Raw genomic sequence first — 15,401 nt, forward strand, 5'->3', positions numbered from 1 at the left:
GTCGAAACTGCTGTGGGCTTTTCGAAAAGAGGCTAACATGATGAAATTGACAATCTCTGAAATCCATTTGGACCTCATTCAAGATTACATCTTTATCTGAGTGACTGCAGATTATTGTCCACAGAGAGGTGTGCTAAAACTGGATTATCCACTTGTTGGGGATGCATTTGACCCAATGGATGCAGCGTGCCACCCTCACACGCCTGTACATCTGTGGATGTTTTTTCACTCGTTTGGGGCCAAGGATGGGATAGCAGTAGAAATGACACCAAAACCTCTCATCCTCAGATTACCATGGTTAGTGAGCCACATATGTGGACAGAAAATAAGGTCACAGTTATTATATATAAATGCACGTGAAAGGGATGCACGACAATCAACGTCCAAGTAGCCTAATTTTCTTTAACCCCAAACATGTTTTAGTTTAAAATAAAATTCAAAGAGCTGCAAAGGTGATTTATTGGTATGTTAACATTAAAAGGTTTACAGAAAGTTATTTCTTGCTATTGTTCTATATTCTGACTTTTTACTTTTAAGTAAATATGCAAACACACTATGCATATGCTTCAGGCACGCTTACGAAAGAGCCCCCTTAAAGAAATTATGTCCTAAAATACTATGATATATGACCACACCATAGTCATGGCTGTCACATGTGTTCGCCTTTGGATTGCATACTGATTGATGAGTTATCAGTGTATGCTCCATCTCTTCTGGGCACTACATGGGTGGAGGTTTGCCACCATTTGGAAATCTGGAATATAAGAAGTACGAGGGAACAGTTGAAGAGCATTAGATCTCCCACATTTTACAGAGGCATAATTATATCTCTTCGATTTTGGATTTACCAACCTGCTGTCTTGCTCCAGGTTGGGATATGTGATGATGACTCTGTTCCCATCAGATAGGAGGCTTGTGGTTGTCAGGTTGCTTCCTGTTCTTCGAATGTGTCTGAAGGTAATATCAGTTTGCCCGTTTCGAGCAGCACTACCATGCTTGTGCTTCTTGTCTGAATTGAGGATTAATACAAGGGTGTGGGTTAGAGACCCAGAATAAGTCAAACCAATGGTCAACTTAACAGTTCTCTTTCATACTGTTATTTCAAAAAGTGAATCCTTATTAAAACCATGGCGATCGAAAGCTTGTTTTTATGCACAATCATGTTTATCAAGAAACATAATCTTCAAAAGGAGAAATGTCACACTCACGCTTGTATGTGTAATGAGATTGGGCCTCATCCACATTAGTTGGCAGGACATCATGTGCCTGCATTAAATTCTGTAGTCCTCCACTTATGCTCATTCCTCTTAGAGCGGTGTGTCGAGGCATGAGGGGTAGCAGTCCAGGTAGGTTTATCTCAGTGGCAGGTAGAGAAGCTCCAGGGCATTGGGAGCATGGCTTAAAGAGATGTATTAAATAGGGAGCATAAGGAAGATAGAAGTAATACTCCAGGACAGGATGACATTGAAGAAGATAAGCAGATATTCAGATAACACATAAAAATGATCTCCTCAGGGCCTCCAGAACCTAACCTTGAAATTGTTCCTTTTTTCTCTGCCTTCCTACTACTGTCACTGCAGTGTGTCCAGTGCAAACACACGCTTGGCAGAGGATTGATGATTAAATTGCTTGCTCCATATATATGAGCACCTATAGGGGTATAGTAATTTCTGTTCGTCAATAACAATGTTCACATTCAAACAGCAGCAGTCGCAGGCATAAACTCAGTGTGACAACTGAGATTGCAGTATTAAGAGTCAATAGGGGGAGGTTTGTGTTTGTGTATTTAATGAGAGAACCCAGGATCTCTGCTGTGTCATTTCCACATCTACGATTAACAAGCAAAGGGGGTCGTTTTGACCTGGCTAATAGGGGGCAAATCCACTGGTGCATTATCGGCCGGGCACATTTCATCTAATCAGCAGGATGATGCCAGCAGGCTTAGGCTGCTTTTAATTCAGAGTTGTAGGAGAATTAATGCCCTGGCCTCTCATTACGTAAACATCAAATCAGTCATACTGTAAGAGTTTGATCCAGGCTTTTCCCCTTTTTTGTTTTGGTGTGGTTTGGCTGTTTGTTTCTTTCAGTCAGACTACATCTTACATGATGAGGCCCATTATGAGCTTTTAACATAAACAAGGTTTTAGTTCATTTATAGTTAAACGTTCATACTGAATTGCAAAGGGGGAAGTTAGAGTTAGGTTAATGACAGAGAGGGGTTAATGACAGATTTCTTTCCTGCAAACTAACCCGATTCCTAATCCTGTCAGCGTGCTATAAGTAAAAACATTTCTGATATGTGCTGAATGTATGCAGGGCTGTAGAGAAACTGATATCACGGGTCCCCAACACTCTCCTCAGCAAAATGCTGCAACCTCCACACTACCAGGAATAAAATGATGTGGTATTAATTCTGAATGTGTATTAGTGTATACATTTTTTCAGTGTCCTCACAGTAATCAAATCATTGTGCCTAAGAATATTAGAATAATTTTATAAAGTACCCATTATATATACATTTTTAATTGTAGAATTTTTCAGCTCCAAATGTAAAAAAAAAATATACTGAGAAAAAAAAAGGACACAAAATCCTTGTCCTCTACGATAGCTACAATCCTGTATATATGTGTATATATGCATGTGAGTATGCATGTTGTGTGCAGTTCTCACTGATAGATCAGTACTGAGGAGTTCAGCCCTGGTTCTTTCCTCCAGGGTAACCATCACTCCATCCAGTACCTGCAGCCGGGACAGACGGAGTACTACCGCTGGTCTGTGGAGAGAATTTTTTGCTACCTGAAAGAAAACAAAAATCAGTTTGATAAAACAACCTGGTAATAAATTATACTGACCCTAACTAGCATCCAGAAATTTTAACTGTGGGGTCTCAGTGAAGCCTGCTCTGCAACATCTGAGATAAATATGAAGCTATGTGGGTCCCAATGTAGTTATCATGCTCCCAACGGCTATTCCAGTGACCCAGCTGAACGCAGCAGATAGCTCTGCGCCCAGCTGAGGGCACCCTCTGGCCAGGGTACAAATTCAGCCTGTCCAGTCACAGAACTTAATGTTCCTGTAGGACACTGCTGCTGTGATTAAGTTGTGAGTGCATGCCAATGGATGTCCAGTGGAGAGGAGTAGACAGACTCTGGCTAGGAAACATGGGTGAGGTAGTGATCTCATGCTGTCAACAGCAGGAGGTATGGTCTCTGGGGTGGCTATTGGCCTCTACCCCCTGGCAGGATTAACCCCTCCTGTGGGAGGAGAAGGGGGATGGGGTCGAAAAGTATAGAGGCTATCACAGCTGAGCATAACCCTGTGGACAACTGAGAGGCCCATGGGCTGCAGGCTCTGCTCTGGCCTGATCCATGAGCTCCAGATGGGTGATGTAACGGGGCCAATAGTGCCCTGCCATTTGTTCAACGGATTTGTCTCTGATGCCGGCCAGTTTGAGGCGCAGCAGATGGCCCATCATGTAATCGCTTAATTTGAAACCACAGAGTTACACTGGAATAGTGTTTTGGATTGTGCAAGTGAGAAATTAGGCTTGTGAGCGTGCTTTTTGATAATTTGTTCCGAAAACATTAAAAGTGTCCTGTGACTGACAGCTAGTAGAGTCACATCAAAGCCAATGATAACAAAATAAACCTGGATAGTATCTTCTCCCAGTTCACATCACATATTTGTGTTTAATGCACAAACACTTGTAATACTCACAGGATTGCCAACAACAGAGAGCTCTGTCAGCGAAGGAAGGACTTCTAGCTTGTTAAGCTCTGTGATGTCCTACAAAAAATAAAGAAACAAAGATTATCTTAAATTCTTTTTCAGTCACTACCCCCTCTTTTAACTTTTCTTTCCCACTGGTTGTAGCCTTCTGTATATTGATAATGGGGACATATGCATCAGTACCTTTCAAAATTTTGGTGTCAGGAGGATGGAAGCAGCTGATGAGAGAGATTACATGTGTGAGCTCTCATTAATCTCATGAGAGAGTTTGGGCACGCAACAGGGCATAGGGGTGTTTTCTGTCATTCCCAGGTTTATGGTTGCACTTGGCAGTGATTCAAAGACGCCTCCACTGTGAGAACTGTTGTGCTGGGATGATTGCTGTATTTTATGTCTTAATTGAATGCATGAAAACATTAGGGAAGTCAAGGGAGGCAGGAACTGGCAACAAAAGTGCAAATCACTCACCCTGGGTGAGAGGGAGATGCAGACTGAGAAGCTGATTACACGTTGTCCTGATTGTTCACCTCTTTCTTCATACACACGGCCGTGACCTTCAATCAAACTTGATTCTCCTTAATGCTACCCCTCGCATGCCACAGTGGGGTGGTAATGACTCATGATTACTATACTTCATGTCTGACTTTGCAAATGCAGGGAAAAGTAATACGACTGCATGCTGAATGAAATACATTCTTAAACATCTGACACATTCTGCATATGAACCAATCAGTAAAATCTGGTGGTAAATCAAAAACTGCACAAAAGGTTGCTGTGACTTGGTGGTCACCTCAGGAAACCACTGCGGTGTGATTCACTGAGACAGTTTCATTGAAAATCTGTATATGCACTTTTATTAAATCTCTGAATATAAACATCCAGCATATGAGGAGAGTCCTGCTGCTAGAGGAGTATACCTGCAGCTTGTTCATGCCAAGAAAGAGCTTGCGGAGCTCAGTCAAAGGATCTAGATGGCTGAGCTCCCGGATCCTGTTCTCTGCTAGGTGCAATTCTAGCAAGACGTTCTGGGAAATGAAAGAGTTATTGGCCACAGCTTTGATCCGGTTCTTGTCTAAAACAAGCTCTCTGAGCTGGTGAAGACCCTCCAATCCTTCCACCTGGCTGATCTCATTACCTAGGGAGAGAGAAGACCTTATCAAAACAAAGAATAGATATCTAAAACAATAGTCTAATATTTCAAGAAACAAAACAAGATAGAAAATTGCACACCTAAACTAAGAAAAGGTGGTGTTTTAAGGCCATATAAATATTTGTTGGGTATTTGTTGTTTGCCCCTGGTGTAAAAGGCACTGAAATTACAGAGACAGCTTTGACTGGTTTCTAAGCAAAAAAGGAAGGACAAGTAAGGTTTGCTTTGTGGGACACCCTGACAAAGCAAAGCTCAATCAAAAGCCAACAAAAGCTGTTGAAAAGAAAGTCAGTCGTTCTTTTCTTCAAGTCTCATCTCCCACCTGGCCTAAGGTCTATTGGAGACTTTGCTCTCAGTGCTTGCCTTTTCACAGGCTCTATACACCACACTTCTGACAGGCTTTGTGAGGAAGGGGTGCTACGTCAACCATATGTACCTTGAAGAAAGAGCGCTTTAAGATTGGTGAGCCTGCTGAGCTGCAGATTGGCCATATTGGAGATGCCATTGTGACTCAAATGCAGCACCTCCAGGCTGCCCATCAGTGGCTCCAGACTACCAGTGGGCCCAGTTTCCCTTAAACAGAGTCACAGAATGACAGTTTGCAACCTCTGTGGTTAAATGAACATCTCTTTCTCCCTCCTGCTGCCTCATTTAACTGGTCAGACATCACAGGTGCAGACCACCTAAAGGCAATCACAGTCAGGGCAAACAAAAGCATGCTTGTCACATCACTTTCTATAAAAGGAAAAAGAATTGGGAAGATCACATTATTATTGCTATGATATATGACAATGTCAAAACTTAAACTTATTATATACCTCCCCAATTCCAAAGAAGTTTGGATGTGTAAAACATAAATAAAACCGAATGTGATCATTTGCTAATCCTCTTTGACACGTGCTAAATAGAAAAAAATGACAAAGACAATATATTTAATGTTTAACCTCAACAACTTAATTGATTTTTGTAAATATCTTCTTATTCTGAATTTGATGATTTGATGTCAGCAACAACGTTCAAACTAGTTGAGCCGGAGCAACAAAAGACTGGCAAAGTTGTGGAATGCTCCAAAAACACCTGTTTGGTCAAGCAAAAAATAACAGTTACACGCAGAATAGACTGATGAGTTTGTTTACTTGACTTGTAAAAATGAAATCATTTTTAAAAAATCCCACAAGGTGAATGAGAAAATTTTGAGGTGCTCTTTTGCCCTCACATTGCTATTAATGACATTTGAGTGGCCTTGGCTATCCAATACAAACAGCACATATGTGTTGAGATGCAGGTAAACAGGTTCACTGGTAACAGAGAGAGAGAGTAAATAATAGAAATAAACAAAAAAGGTACAGTATGTGTGTATGTGTGTGTGTACACACACTGGTTTGTGCTTTGTGGGACCACCATTCATTGACCCGAGACACACCTCCAGGCTATGTAAGGGCTAGTTGACCAAGAAGGACAGTGATGGAGTCCTGCATCAGATCACCTGGCCTACACAATCACCAACCCTATAACCAACTGAGAGGGTTTGGAGTAAAGGAAAAGTAACCAAAAAGTGCTCGTCTCATATATGGGAACTCCTTCAAGGGGATGAAGCTGGTTGAGAGAATGCCAACAGTATGCAAAGCTGCCATCAATGCAAAATGTGGCTAGATTAAAGAATCTAAAATATAAAACATTTTATAAATAACACAAATAAAACAACATTTTGCCTTGCTTGCACCTTTTTTTAACTACATAATTCCACATATGTTCTTACATAGTTTTGATGTCTTCAATGTAGAAAGTAATAAAAATAAAGAAAAAACATACTGTATATAAGGTGTGTCGTTTGACTGGCACTGTATATCTACAAAGAATCATTATCATTAAATCAAATTATAGCATCTTGAAACTGTGTTTACATCTAGATTTTATTATCTAGGATTTATGGGCCTCAACTGTGACAAACATCTGGTAAAACTGTCAAAAAGCAGTTCATACATTGGCTGGTCAGTGCTGCCCCCTAGTGGTTACAGTCTACACATTTGGTTAAAGTTCATACTGTCATGTTAATGTCAGCATTACAAAATGTAAAAATACATGAATTACTGATATAAAAAGTGTGTTACCCTTTGCCTTTGGATGGGCTCTGTTGGCCGTACCCACTGGAGTGAACTTTGCTGTACAACATCTGTCTGTTTGTCAGATGAGTCTTCTGTCTGGGCAGGATGGACTCGATGTGGTTGTAGTTCAGACATAGAGCCTGTAAAGAAGACACTGTAAATAATGTATTTGTCCATGATTCAGGTGCATTTCAAGCCCACTTGTTGATTTTTGACATTCAGTGTAATTTGTACTTTGATGTTGGGCAGGTAGATGAGGCCCGAGAAAGAGGTGAGGTTATTGTGGTCTAAGTTGACACTGCGCAGGCTACAGAACAGGTCTGCAGGACACAGATCTACCATCCTGTGGGTGGAAAACAAAACACTTCAATCAGCCTAATTTTTCAACACAGTAAATCACTATAATCATGTTCATTTCTGAATGCGTGTCATGTTTATGTGTCTGCATAGCCAGGCTGTTACCTAATGGAGCAGGACTGCAGGGTGAGGTAGCTGATGTCTGTGTAGTTTGAGTGGCCCAGCTTCTCTGCTACCATGTCAGGGGTTAGTCTTCCTCCAAACATATCCTTTGCACTTTCACACTCAGTTACCTCCTACAGGCAGCAACAGCAAATACAAAACACTGAATATAATTTTCATCACTACAATATTGGTTGCCGTTGTCGGTACATACCACTGCAATGCCATCCAGAGCTTTTAGGGAGGGTAGATGGAACACTGCATAAATTCGATAGTTTTCAAGTTTCTCCAATAAAGGATTCCCATGAAGGTCCAGAATGATGAGGTTTGTCAATCCCTGACAAGAAAAAAGAGCATATGAGCTCAGGCAACGCAATGAAAATGGTCTGAAAATCTGAAACGTCATTTCTCTCCCACTTGCTTTCAGATAGTAGATTTCTTGCGACACAGAAATTTGGTTGTTGCCGATGTAGAGCTCGAGGAGGGAGCGAACTCGCTGGATGCCATGCAGGGAACTGATGTAGTTGTTTTCCACAGACAGAAAGGACAGGTTTGGCAGCTGATCTAGGACTGAGGCATCAAGACTGGACAGCTGATTGCCATCCACACTCAGTTTATTTAGGCAAGGCAGTTTTGACAGGCCTGAGAGGTAAAGACAGACAGAAATAATGATGGCTGTGATGGATCTCAATGCTGTAATTTTCCAACTTCATTGTCAAGTTGACAGTGCGACTGACCATTGAGTGTTTTGATGCTGTTGTTGTTGAGGGAGAGTTCCTCCAGCTTCGAGCAGCTGTCAAGACCCTCCACTTTAGAAATGTCATTATCATTGAAGGAGGCCCAGCGCAGATTGACCAGCTTATTCAGATTGATCAGTTTGGAAATCCTCTGGCGGTCAAGGTGCAGGGCAGTGATCTGCTCAAAATTTAGGGAACACATAAAATATATATAAATTAGTGTAGCCGCACCCGGGTCACTCCCTGGAGGAAACATTTCTTAAAACTTTACAAGTGCCTTTTTAGAAATCATTCCTATGAAGAAACCCATATGCCTGTTGCTCACCTTTGCAGTCCAGTCTACCTCCAGCTCTTGGCTGAAGCCCCAGGATGCAGGACTGAAAAGACACAGGAGCTTGGCTGTTGACAGCAGGCTGAGACTGCGGGGACGATCACTGTTGGTACGCGAGTGAGCCAGAAGAGATGCCTGTGAGCAGAGTGTCAACAGGCCTGATTGAATTATGGTACATGCAGAAATATACAGCTAGATGTTCACATACTGTACTGTGTTCTTCATTGGAGCAAGCTACTATTTATCTTTACTGAATAAAACAACTATCTGTATCTGTAAGATCTTAACCTGGTTGATTTTGGATCCCGCAGCCATCTGAACAGCATCAGCAGCCTCCTCCTCTGCTACCATGATGTCGTCCAGGTGTGTGAGGGTCGTCAGGCAGCCCAGCATGGTCCTTCTGACTGCTTCAGGCTGGAAAAAGGAAAACGGCTTCACTGTATGTCTCCTCATTGTGCCTTGTACAACATCTTTTATTTGATTTTATTTGATAACAGCACGCACCCTGTTCCAGGGGTTATATCGGGTATCAAGCTTCAGCAGAGCAGGTGTGTGTTTTCTCAGTACAGCCGTATCCTCCCTGGCCTTGGTCAATTTGTTCCAGCACACGTCGAGCTGTTTGAGCTGTCCCAACGCCCTCAGCCCTTCTAGGGTCACCAGGTGGTTAAAGCTTGCATCCAAAAACTCAAGGTTGGGCTGCGATTTACATAACCGAGACAACAGATGGTATTTGTTTCCACTTAATGCTATGGTCCATAACTCTTTGTATTATGTGCCAGTCGACTATCAAATTTCATTCAATATTACAGAGGCAAGTAGCTATTAAATGCTGCTTTCTTATGACTTTAGACACACTTGTTTAGTTTGAGCTCAATAACAATATTTCCTATTGACACTTTTACCATGTGAGAAATGCCATCCAGGTGTGTGAACTCATTGAAGCTGATGCTAAGATGCCGCAGAGCTGTGAGGCGGGAAATCTCCTTTATTTTACTCAGGCTGTTGCCATGAAGGTTCAGCACCTGGGAATTTGATGCATTGAAAATAGTTTTTTGTCAATCCATGAAAAAGCTTCAAAATCAAGGTGTCATTTGAGAATACCTACAGTGATCTGACTGAGGACGTTGGCTCTGGCCACATTAAGCAGAATTTTGTCATCCAAACTCAACAACTTGGGTTGTGGTTTTAGCACGGGTTCCATGTTGAGGACTTGCTTATCGAGGATGATGTCATTTGAAGGAGTATCATCTCTGCCTGTGCTGTGGCCCGGCAATGCAGCCTGTTCTTGAGCCTGTAACAACATATCAAAAAGTATGAAGCCCAGGAGATACAAAAGAAAGCGTAAAACAAGTGTGCAACTAGAGAAGTAAAAATCAGAATGATGTTTTATCATCTCTGAGTTTTGGTCAAAAGTCATGCTACTGAATTTTGATTGCATCAGAGGTCAGCACAACAGAGGATTTTTTTTTTTATTGTTGTGATTTGTGCTCAAATTAAAAGCTAAAATGGACTGCTGAGTTCTTATAGGCAGGCTGCATACAGTATGCTGATTTACAACACCATGAGAAAAATAAAAAAATATTTACCCCTGTGATGTATTCAAAATGTACGATGTACTCAGGCAAGACAAGCTCACGGTCAAACACAAACCACTGTCGTCGCTGGGGACTGCATTCAGGGCCAGTGTGTGTTTTGGAGGAGCGGGGTCTCTCTGGATCAAAAACATGCAGAAGCAATGACATTGAACAAATACCGACAGAAAATTGTTTTCACGCCTTGTGAGATACCACATACCTTCACTCATTGCAGTTCTTTGTTTAGCGTCCACATTGCGGTAGACAGAGTAGGCTTTAGGATAGTGGCTCCTGTCGACCGGTTGTCCCACTCGGATAGGTGTGCTGTGGCCCACAAACACTTTGCAAACAATAATCTGACCTACAGGCAAAAACATCAGTGTTTTAGCTATCAAGAGAAAAAAACAATAGTCACAGTTAAGGGGATTACACGGACATAATTCTATGAGGAAAATCTACCTCACCGTGCCTGAAGGGGATCGTATCCATACAGTGCTTGGAATCACCTTGGCTGGTCCGGCGCAGAGCGTGTTCAATTCTGGGCTGCTCGGTCACACTCAGGCTATTGGATAGCGGTATAGCACCCTCTCTTTCCAAGGCCTGGTTCAAAGTCAACATGGCAAAAGTCAGTATGTTCTGTTGTGTAGCTCAAAAGGGGGATCATAATATTATGTAAAAATTCCTGAGACTTTTAACCTGTTACAATATCACACTTATAAAACTTTTCCTCCCTTTGATTATTCACTGCATTCTGCTTACAAACATAATTTGTGGAAATTTTTGCAAATGCTGTTCATTGTGTAACCTACACAGGTCTAACATAGTTAAGTGACACTCTTCATGCTTGGCAGGATAAACTCTGGGTGATGACGTCGACAGGTTTGGGATGGTGGAATTGTGAAACTAACAATAACAGCAGTATACACACCTTATATTGGTCAGCTGTCTTGAAGCCTTCCTCTAAAATGGCCAAAATTTCTTCCTTCTCAGTACTTTTTTCAGGGTCAGATATGTAGAAAAAGTGCTCCAGACGACGTCTGTAATTCCTGCTTGAAAGGTTCAAGTTAGATTCAAACTAATCATGGACGGTCCTGTTACTGTTACAGGGACAATATTAAATAATGATAAAATGTCAGTAAATTATTGTTAAAAATACAGTTATTACCACTTTTCATTACAGTGTAGTTTAACTTACTGTGAAAAGGTAGCAGACTCATCACCGGCTAGAAGGGTGTGAAGTTTGTCCTCAAAGCGAAGCCGCAAAGCACTGTTGTGGATGCGGGTAACTCTATTGATGTTAATACCAGTGATGCCATGAACCTCAAAGTCTGAATGAGAGAAGCGGGACAGCAGGAGGTCGCAACAGGAAGTAAACCTGTTGGGTACATAACACATAAACAAATTTTTGTCCTTTGGAACTGTGAGTTTTATGATTTTGCTTAATTACACCAAGTACGTACCAAGGGTCCGCAGAGCAGCCCTCTTCCAAACGAATATTACCAACACTTTCCAGCTCAATCAACAGAAACTGGACAGTATATTCCATCCTGTTTGTGGCCTGGACCAAATCCCGTTCATACCAGGCTTCAATCCTGAATGTAGAAGAAGGAACATATTTTTTTCACAGTGGGACTGTTTCATTAATCAGATGCTTCAATGTAGAAACATGTACTGTGCAATATGAGACTAAACTGTATAAAGCACTGTAAAATTATTTCTGTATCCTATTCAAGTGTACAGACTCATCAAGCCTCCTCGTCCATAGCGCCAGTCTCTCCCTCAGCGCTTCAATCTTGTTGAGGATCTTGAGCGCAATGGCGGGATCATGACTGACGTGAGCGGTCGGGTCACTTCTGTCAGCTACACCTTCGACCAGGTGGGTCGATCCATCGTCCAACGTGCAGGCAGACTTCTTAGAACCGGCTGGCAGCTTGGAGAGCTCATGCTCAAGCTAGGTATGCACCCAAATGGAAACAGCTCTCTTAACAACTAAATAACTCATCCTGTACTCTTGTTACAGCTGGCAAAATCATTTAAAAAATGTTTCAATGATTGTACATACATTCTTGAGGGCATGACTGACTGTTCTGATGCATTCCTCAGGTAACTGTAACATAGTTTTCTTCCTCTCTGCCAGACTGAGCTGAGTCTCTGCCAGGTTCCTCTGAGCAGTACGTACACGCATGTTGTAGTACATCATTTTCTTCATTACTGTGGACTAAAAGAAAAAAAAGACAAAGAAAACACAGAGATGCAACAAATAAGTAAAGTATTACAAAGTCATAGAAGACACCTTGAATTTTGAATTTAAGAAATGCATTAAGAAATTGTGTCTTGGATTTAAATAGTCATGATATGGTTTGTAACCCCACTGAAACATTGGAACAAACAAGTGCAAGTGAGGGTGATGTTGTAACATTTTTCTATTGTTTAAGGGAAAAATTAATTTGCTATTGTTTTAGCAAATCATTAGCAATTGACATAAATCAAGTGAATATGTCCTCTCAAGAGTCAAACAGAGAGTCCAGTGGACTTAGTTAGTGTAACACAGGGGTCCTGCTGGTCCTCTCATACCTCAGCTGCTTCCTTCACGTGCTTGCCCGAGACGTCATACGTGTCAAGTCGTTGGAGGCCTGGCATGTGGTAAAGCACATGTGTGGCATAGTTACACAGCAGACACACTGGGTTTGGGGTAGACGTGGGGTCCTTCAGTGCCAGTTCTCTGAGACAGGGTAAGCGGGCGAGCAGAGTCAGCTCCTGTTACAACGACAGAACACACAGGTTTGTTCACTGACAGGGTTTCTCATTCTAAGGCTCAAGTTGTGCCCTAGAAACACACTGTTTCTCAAGAATAGATGAAGCTTGTACATTATTCTTTTGAGGAAATAGCAGATGCTGCAGATATCACTGAGGTCCACATTTTATTGCTCTGCCTACATAATAGAACTGTCTGGAATATTTTTTTATTTTCTTGTAGGCTGTTAGAGGCCAGAAATGGTTTGGCAACCAATGTGAAGACATAACATTTTTTCTCCCAGTTTTTTGGCCAAACACTTCTTTTACAACGTGCCACTTGCTGCAGCAGCTCAAAAGAAATGTCAAAATGATAAAAGGCAGATTGCAGGAATATGATCTGAGGTGTCAATCCAATCAAAGCTAGAGCTACAAAACATTTTTGTGTTGTCAGAATAACCTTGAAAAAGAGAATGACTCCGTGTAAATACTCTGAATCAGCGTGTCTGCCTGAGTATATGTATAAAATGTAGAACTAACACAAACCCACATATCAAACAGATCTTAGGTAGTCTTTCAAGATTATTTTTAAATAGACACAATAATGAATATATATCATTGAAAATATGGTGCTAAATAACTCAATGGTCTTATACAGCGAGCCCATTGTAGAATTGATTGAAAATCTGAACTGACAGAGACCCTGACATTTCAAAATAAAATGTAAATACCCTTCCTTTAGACCAAGGATTTTAAAAAGATTTTACAAGATACGCAGGCAAACTTTTTAAAGAAGGAATTTCAAAGGCATGGCTCTGTTTTTAATCTTACCTTAAAGGAACTTATCTTGTTCCCGGACAGATTAAGATTCTGAAGGCTGGCATTGAGATCAAGGCTATGCCCTTAAAAGAAGTTAAAAATTATTTGATTATTTATTTACTTTGTTTTCAAACAGGTCACTGAATCTCAAGCAAACCTGGCACAGAAAATACAGAAGTTTCCAAAAACCTACCAATCTTTTCAATATTGTTGTCAGCAAGGTTTAGTTCTTTGACATTTTGAAGTGCATTTAAACCCTTTAGAAACACACACATAACAGACAACTGATTAAAAAATTGGAGCAGGCTCCTTTAACAAAACATGCACAATCATGTTTACTGTTATGGTAAACTATGTAAAAATGCAGTTTTGGTGAGCTAAATCAATAAAAATTCAGAAATGAAATTCATAGGCTAACACATCTTATAGAATGTTGTATCACATATGATAAACATGTATAGGGACATATAGATTGATAGATTGACATGTATACGTTAATGCTCAAACCTGTATCTGAGTTATGCAGTTATTGCTCAGCCACAGGACTTCTAGTTTGACCTGTAATTCTAAATTCTTTATTTCACAGATTTGATTATCATAAAGGTAGAGTTTCTCCAGTTGTAGACAATTCTGTAGTCCAGATATTCCCTGCAAAAGGAGAAGAGGATGGACTGTTGTTAAATATATACGACAATTCGCTTACACAGGATACTGTCTTACTTAAACTATTGGTTGTGATCCATAAATTGTGGTCCATGCATGCACGATTTGTTGACATTAGATGCCACAGAGGAGAAAAACTGTGATTACGCTGTACAAGGTTTAAGAATGGTTGTAATCACTCGCAATATAGACCACAGTGGACAGTAATTATTCAAGGCATAACATATTAATGTTATCAGCAGTGCCAATATTAATGGTTAGAAATCTTAGCAGCATAAGAGACTTACTGTCAGATGGCACTGGACTACCCAGAGCTCCCGAAGCAGAGGACAGCACTCGAGTGCTTCGATGTGTTTTATGTTCTGGCCCACTATGGTCAGCTGGCAGAGCCTTGGGAAAAAGGAAAGCCCAACCATGCGGGGAAAACCAGAGAAGAAGATCTCCAGGGTGCTGATGTTGCTCCCTTCTTGTGCAATTTTTTCATAGGACACTCCATTGGCCATGCACTGTTGAGAAAAATATCCATGTGACAGAATAACTTATATTCATCTCTCATCAAAAAACATCATCATTTGGAAGGTAAAATGATAATTAAGTGAAAAAACTAAAAAAAATCTTAAATGGAAAAAAAACATATATAGTGTATGTGTGTGTGTTGCAGTACAACATTTCAGCTGATGAATCCAGTAGTTAATAGATATTGATCTAACAACATTTACCCTTTTGAGCAAATGAATGTAAATGTCACACTCACCAACTCTTTGACCACCTCCTCGTCACCCTGATGCTTTTGTTTCTCACTCAGTATCATAACGTTTTTGTCTGGAAATTTACTGAAGCTGAGCTAAGTAGTTAGTTAATTAGTTTGCTAGTTATGGCACTTAGTCTGTTAGATAGGGTAAGTATGGTAGCTAATAAGTAAGGTTAGTCGGCAAACACACTAAATATCGCCACACATTCATGCTAACTTCACTAGCCTTTAAACTTATGCTACCAGCTAGCTCGTTAAGCTTAATCGCATATAGGAACTGTTAGCTCAGTTTCATAAATGTCTAGATTAAAATAGATTAATATGTTTAGTCAAACCTCACATAACAGACA

The 15,401-nt window shown here is 40.8% G+C and overlaps 1 protein-coding gene across 1 annotated transcript; it reads right to left on the bottom strand.

The window, feature by feature from the left end:
* Positions 1-720: 720 nt before the first annotated feature.
* On the bottom strand, positions 721-15,111 carry lrrc9 (leucine rich repeat containing 9). Its single transcript, XM_041954415.1, has 32 exons — positions 15,055-15,111; positions 14,588-14,806; positions 14,145-14,285; positions 13,831-13,894; positions 13,650-13,720; positions 12,660-12,842; positions 12,148-12,303; positions 11,828-12,036; positions 11,546-11,677; positions 11,281-11,460; positions 11,014-11,134; positions 10,550-10,685; positions 10,306-10,446; positions 10,098-10,222; positions 9,617-9,802; positions 9,414-9,533; positions 9,007-9,207; positions 8,800-8,925; positions 8,506-8,646; positions 8,181-8,358; positions 7,865-8,085; positions 7,658-7,780; positions 7,447-7,577; positions 7,219-7,327; positions 6,991-7,124; positions 5,316-5,452; positions 4,647-4,864; positions 3,718-3,786; positions 2,671-2,796; positions 1,209-1,398; positions 853-1,009; positions 721-754 (listed from the first exon to the last, which is right to left on the bottom strand). Exons 1-32 carry the CDS (start codon positions 15,109-15,111, stop codon positions 721-723), a joined length of 4,536 nt encoding a protein of 1,511 aa, XP_041810349.1.
* Positions 15,112-15,401: the final 290 nt, after the last annotated feature.

Source organism: Chelmon rostratus, chromosome 15 (assembly GCF_017976325.1).
Source record: "Chelmon rostratus isolate fCheRos1 chromosome 15, fCheRos1.pri, whole genome shotgun sequence".
NCBI classification, from domain to species: domain Eukaryota; kingdom Metazoa; phylum Chordata; class Actinopteri; order Chaetodontiformes; family Chaetodontidae; genus Chelmon; species Chelmon rostratus.

Coding starts and splice junctions, on each gene's coding strand:
- lrrc9 (XM_041954415.1), bottom strand. CDS start 15,111: ATGATACTGAGTGAGAAACAAAAGCATCAGGGTGACGAGGAGGTGGTC. Junction 13,895..14,144: donor ACTGCATAACTCAGATACAG/GTTTGAGCATTA, acceptor GTGTTTCTAAAG/GGTTTAAATGCACTTCAAAA. Junction 12,843..13,649: donor ACAAGATAAGTTCCTTTAAG/GTAAGATTAAAA, acceptor TCGTTGTAACAG/GAGCTGACTCTGCTCGCCCG.